The 6,511-nt window shown below is 34.8% G+C and overlaps 1 protein-coding gene across 1 annotated transcript in view; it reads left to right on the forward strand.

Annotated features, from left to right (window-relative positions):
* LOC145291228 (nuclear cap-binding protein subunit 2-like) overlaps nt 1–6,130 on the forward strand; it is a 17,021-nt gene extending 10,891 nt beyond the window's left edge. The window contains exons 3-4 of the mRNA XM_080136823.1: nt 724–862; nt 5,159–6,130. Coding sequence (XP_079992949.1) covers nt 724–862; nt 5,159–5,248 — 229 coding nt within the window. The 3' untranslated portion in view covers nt 5,249–6,130. The remainder of the gene's footprint in view (nt 1–723; nt 863–5,158) is intronic.
* The last annotated feature ends 381 nt before the right edge of the window (nt 6,131–6,511 follow it).

Raw genomic sequence — 6,511 nt, forward strand, 5'->3', positions numbered from 1 at the left:
CTTGCGAAGATATTAGCAGCAGTAGTCGAAAAAAGGCACATATGCAAATTAGGAAGTGTACGTGAGCTTGCACAACAAGAGAAAGGAAAAATGATACCACGTGGTCGGTAAAAGAAAACGTCCAGTTGAAAAAGATAAATGTGTAAAGTCAGACGAGAAATGTCTGTCTATGACCAGCGTGTAGTGGGGTAGAAAGAAAAACGCACGGCAGATGAGATGGATATGTGGCAGCAAGAGACTTTAAGCTGGTGTCGATGGGGAGAAAGAAAAAAAACCATAATAAACAATTAAGAAAGAAAGAAAAGCAGTCAAATTTATTTTTGTTTGTTCCTTTGCGACAGTGCCGCACAGTGTGGGGGTCCAAGAGAGGTTGGAAGTGTAACAAACACGGTTTGAGCGTAATGGCCACGTTATATTTCTTTGGTACTCTTCATTTTTTTTTTTTTTTTTTTTTTTTTTGTACTCTTCTCTTATTTTGGTTAGGGATGAGTCATGCTACTGGATGATATTTACCTACTATGTCAGAGACTCTAACCGAGAGATCTTTTTAAGATTCTAACTGTCCCTTTAAATGCAGTTGTTTTGATCTCTCTTGCACTTGGTTCACCGGGTACATATTCGACAGATTTTTTTTTTTTTCTTTTAACTATTTTTTCTGAACCCGGTAGCACCTAATGATGACTGAAATGATTATCTTGTGTGTTTCTTTAAGTTTTACCTCAGATATTATGATCGAGCAGATGCAGAGAATGCAATGCGGTATGTGAACGGCACACGTCTTGATGATCGTATAATTCGTACAGATTGGGATGTTGGATTCCACGAAGGGCGCCAATATGGCAGAGGAAAGACAGGTGGACAGGTGAGTGTTTTCACATACACGTGTATATCAAACAAATTGACCTAGAGGCTGTGGACAAGTGGGCAGTACACATAAACGATGAAGTCGATTGCAGATTAGGCAAGGGTAGTGCTGCGTTTGGACATCTCAGAACCACTGTGTGAGAGTGTAGGGAAATTCAACTGCAGACCAAACTCTAAGTATACTGAGCTGTCATTTTTACCATCCTCATGTATGCTTGTGAAACTTGGACTGTATATGCCAGACATGCCAAGAAACTGAACTATTTCCATATGACCTGGCTCCGTAGATTGCTAAAAATCAAATGGCAAGACAAGATATCACGCACTGAGGATTTAGCCTGGTTAAACTTTCTGTCGGTACACACTGTCACAGCAGTACCAGGTTTGTTGGGCAGCTCATATATGCCGCATGCCTAATTTAAGGATCCTACAGCAGCTCCTTTACGGTGACCTGTCCAAAGGAAAAAGACATGCTGAAGGACAGCAGAAGCAGTTTGAGGACAATCAGTTAGGTTTGTATTCTAACTATTGAGAAAAACTAACCCAAGACAGATGTCCTTGGCGTGCTGCAATTCACAAAGGGGCTACTATTGCTGAATCGGCACACAATGAAGAACGCAAGAGAAAACATGACATTAGAAAAGATGGAGCAGTCAGCATCTCTGATACAGAATCATCCCACAGATGTCCAACATGCGGGAAATACTTAAGAGTTTGAATCGATCTAACAAGCCAGCTCCGACCCTCAAAACAATTTCATTATCACGGTCAGGTCATCTCTACAAGCGATAAACATCATCAGCTGCCTGTTCTTTTTTTTTCATTAAATAAGTTTGAGTCAAGCTCCGTATGCAAAAAAATCATGACTAAGAACTGTGCGTCTATAGATGTGGAAAATGCAAAATTGTACTTAAATTATAAAAATGCCAAAACTTAATCCTCGAAATAAACCACATATTTCTATAAAAAAAAATGTGACTTATTTTAATTTAAAGTTCACTGCCTCTTAATAAAACAAAAAGAAAGAAAAACATAAAACACTTTGTATTCAAGATAAAGATTTACACAATATGGTAAGGAGCAAAGCAGTTAACAGTTACATTGATGTTTTGACATTAAGTCAATGGATACTAGTGATGGGACGATTCCGATATTTTTCCCAATTCCAATTCTTTATAATTCTCTATAAAGTGTTTTTTTTTCCAGATTAGTGTTAAATGTGCAGACATTTTCTCAAACGTAAAAGCACACTTGTGGGAGATGATCTGTAGATTTTAGTTTTACTGGTAATTTAAAATCAATAAATATTTATTTTATCATCACTCCCAGCACTGAAAGTTTTTTTTTTATATACAAAATCAAATTTAAAAAAAAACACATTGAAAAATAGGCACACATTTTCCGATTCCAATACAGCCAGAAGTTCCAATTTTTCCTATTCTCGATTCCGATTAATCATCCTTACACTAGTTTTATACGTCATTGAAAAAAACAATTTTAGCAACTTTCACAATTTTTAAGCTGGTTCCAACAACTTTCAGAGAGAAGTTAATAAATATAGATGAATTTTATTCTTTCTATAGAGTAATTGTGCGGTAAGCTATACTATTCTATATATTATCTTATAGATTTTAAAAAAAAATTATTTGGTGTCCTATTAATATTTTTACAAGGTATGTATAAAAATTGTTTCTTTTGTTATAGCAGGTAAATAGTAATCAGAGTTGTTAAAAACAATTTTTTGTAAAATATTGGAAAATGAAACAATTTTCACACCCTTACAATAATGGTGAATGCTCTGACAAACTACAAGCACTTGTACCCCCCGATAAATCCGACAAGTAGCTAAATCCCACCCCTTCACAGAGATCCCTAGGTGCAAGAACGCCTTCTACTCCAATAGTTTCTTCCCCAGAACTGCTAAACTTTGGAACTCCTTTCCGGGATTCTGCTTTCCCAACAGTACTGACATGCAGAAGTTCAAGTGTAATGTGAACAGACATCTTTCTACTCATCTCCCTTCATAATACCCCAGCAACTTATGTCCTCGATAGTAGGCCACTACTTCAAAGTGGCACTGTGCCTTGTTCGGGGTGAAAATTGAATTTAAAAAAAAAAAAAGAAGTTTTTTAATACCATCACCCAAATCAGCAGGTATTAATTTAATAACTTTTTTTTTTTTTTTCTGCACTAATGAAAAAGAAAAAGGTCTTGATTTGTGGGTTTTTTTTTCGTTTTTTTTTTCCTCTCCTTTCTTTCAGTGCCTTTGGCTAATCAACATTCAACTCTGAAAGGGGAGGAGGAGGGGGGTGTAAAAGAAGTGTAAAAAAAAAAAAATGTATCAGCATTATTTTTTTCATACTTGCTCTCATGTATTTGTTGGTTGTTACAATTTATGTAAAAACAGTATTTAAATCTCGCTCGGAGCATAATTATTTTTACTCTGATACTGATCTAAAACAAACTAATGTTTCGAATTACAGCATTACATGAATTTAGTTTTGATTTTTTTTTCTTTGTTTTTGTAATGTTCATAATTCATGAAAATTAGGACCTTAATCAATACCAGATGCATTTTTAAAAAAATAATTTTTTTTTTATTATTATTATTTATTTATTTATTTTTTTTTTTTTTACTATTGTTCACTCCAAAACCAGGCATATGTTGCCAGTTGAATGTATGAGGCTAGTATTTGGAACCCTGTTGGTACTATGTGAGATAAACGAGATCTTTGTTTACATTACATTTAAACTTCTGCGAGTTAAGAAGTAGGATAGGATATTGTTGCTAAACGGGTTTGTCGAAGGGTGGGGACAAGTACAATGACTTCATCAAAGACATTCCATTAAAATGCTTGTAAAATAGGCACAAGGATGCAACATGGAGCCTACCTTCTTTGCAGCATCACACTATACTATTAATTGTACTATTTCTAATGCTCTTTTTTTTTTTTAAGGGGGGGAGGGGTATCTGTTCTATTATCCATGATGCCATCATCCAAGGCATTACCTCCTCAGTTGGGGTGGAATACGTTGGTTCATCATGTTACTGTCCTCTCAGGCTCTCAAAAATTGAGAGCAATAGAGGAAAAGGCTGAGAAAAACTTGTAATAACAAAGATAACCTTAAACAATGGCACGTTGAAACCTGATGTAAATGATAGAATTTCATGATTCAATTTCCTGTCTGGTACTATCAGATCTATTTGTCTGACGATGTTGGCTTCCTGACTTGAATGCACTAAACATTGATTTTTTTTTTTTTTTTTTTTTTTTTTTTTTTTTTTTTTTTTTTTGCAAAACTCAATCCTGTTCTGCAAAATCAAAAGCAATTTTGCTATACAACTAAACTAAACATGTTTATATATTTAGAGATATAAACAACTAGAAGCATAAAAATTTGTTTCCAAGATTACCGGATACGGTATTAAATAGGAAAAGGGTTAATATACTGTATAAAAAAAAAAAATTTTTTAAATCCTGTACATTGCTTCACTTGAATAAAGACCTGTTCAAAGATATATTAGTTGGAAAGTCAATTTCTTAAAACAGTCTAACATATGCAAGCATGTAAAACTGATGTTATATGTATGGTGGGTTCAACCAGCTTCCTCCAAAGGAAGAAGTTTCTAGTGAATATCAAATTCACGAGCTGTACCCAGTTGCATGTATATCCCCATCAATGAAGATGACGACATTAGGTTTTTGCAGGGAGGTGTCGATATCCTCCTACTTACAGCACCTACTATTCCCAAATGGTCACCCATCTGGTACTGGCCAGGCTCAATGTTGCCTAACTTTAATGATTTAATGAGAATTGGTATATCAACAAGATTGTGCTGTATATGAAATTGATGTTAAACAAAATATGATGATGCAATTCTGGAGTGTTGAGATGAGATGTGAATGTTTGTGTTACGTTGACGGATCGGACTAGTATTCTCATCTTGCGTGTTATTAGCACAACGTTTCGGTTGCTGCAACCTGCGACCTTCTTCGGGTGTTGAAAACATTCTTCTTTTCCTTAGTAGAGAAAAAGGAAACCTGTATTCAACAGCCGAAGAAGGTCGCAGGTTGCAGCGGCTGAAACGTTGTGCTAATAACACCCAAGATGAGAATACTAGTCCGATCTGTCAACGTAAAACAAAATCTGATGATTATTTAGGTAATCATGCAGAAATCTTCGGATTCTAATTTTTTTTTTTTACGCAGCTGCATCTAAATATTGCAACATGATTAGCATATCTGTATTTTGACTTTTATGCATATTTAAGATTTTCACTTTTCTTTTACAGGTACGAGACGAATATCGAACAGATTTTGATGAAGGCAGAGGAGGATATGGAAAAATTATTTCATCACGGATGAAAACAAATCGCGACTGAAGAGGTCTTGATCATATACCGCGGTCAACAGATTGAAGAAAAAGAAAAACTCAAAAATGAAACCTAGCCAAGCAAAATTGTTCTTCATTGTGAAGACTTCTTGACCTCTAAAACCGTTTTTTTTTTTTTTTTTTTTTTTAACATGGCAAATTGCCCCTTTCCAACTGATTTTATTTAAAAAAAAAAAAAAAAAAATTCTTATATATTTTAAAGAACATGGTTTAAAACGGGTTCCTAGTCCTCTTCCAGGTACAAGATATAAAGGTCAAGTTTCATTAAGATAACTTTTAAGGGCCACCACCTTTCCAGTGTATTCTCATTATCTGGTCTTTTTTCAAATCAACACCATTGAGCTGGGAGATGAGACCGAATTTACCAGTAAATGAAGATCAAGAAGCGGAAATGAAAATCTTCAGCTAAGTTAGCTTCTCTTCAACTTCTGTCTCGATATCACTCTCAAGTTAAAGTAAATAAATGTTATCAATATGATTTATTGTCTTTACCTGTTACATACGTGTCATGTCTCATGCAGGGATAAATTTTAGCCTATTTGTCTTGTTCGGACCACTATTCTCATCAACGTTTCAGCTAATGTAACCCTCGACCTTTTTCATGCTCATTGTTTCAAACTTGGCAATCAAATAGTCAAACCTGAGACTCTTATGTCAAACTAGGAAACTTTCAAACTTTACCCTGAGTCACATAGTTTCTGGGGGGAAGGGGGTTGAACCTGAAGTAAGGTCAGATCTCCAAATATAAATTATCAACTTCCTCTCTTTTTTTTTTTTTTTTTTTTCTTTTTTTCTTTTTTTCTTCTCCATTTTGTCCGAATCCATGAAGCATGAAATGTACATGACATACAATAAATAACATTTGACAATTTTTTTCATTTTATTTTTTTTTTTTATTTTAATGAAATCTTAAAATATTGAGCACTTGCACTTTTGAGAAAAATATACTGTTGTTCTTGGCCTTCGGGCTGGGATCAAAGTGTAGTATCTGTTCTGCAGATGCTGCACTTAAGATAATTTGTACCAGTCAATGGAGGGGAAACCCTCTATACTGGGGACAATTATTATTTTTGGTAACCAGAGTGCCCCCTTTTTGCCTACTTTTAGGGGAGCTGGTTTTTACCCCACATTAAAAACGGCCTTGTGCCTAATTTTCTTTGGTGGGGAAGCAAATAAATACAATATACTGTTATTATGTACTTATTGCATAATGTATTTTGTATGTATTACAGTATTCACTTCAACCATTCTC

Source organism: Euprymna scolopes, chromosome 12, assembly GCF_053919585.1.
Source record: "Euprymna scolopes isolate OS-2025 chromosome 12, ASM5391958v1, whole genome shotgun sequence".
NCBI classification, from domain to species: Eukaryota; Metazoa; Mollusca; class Cephalopoda; order Sepiida; family Sepiolidae; genus Euprymna; species Euprymna scolopes.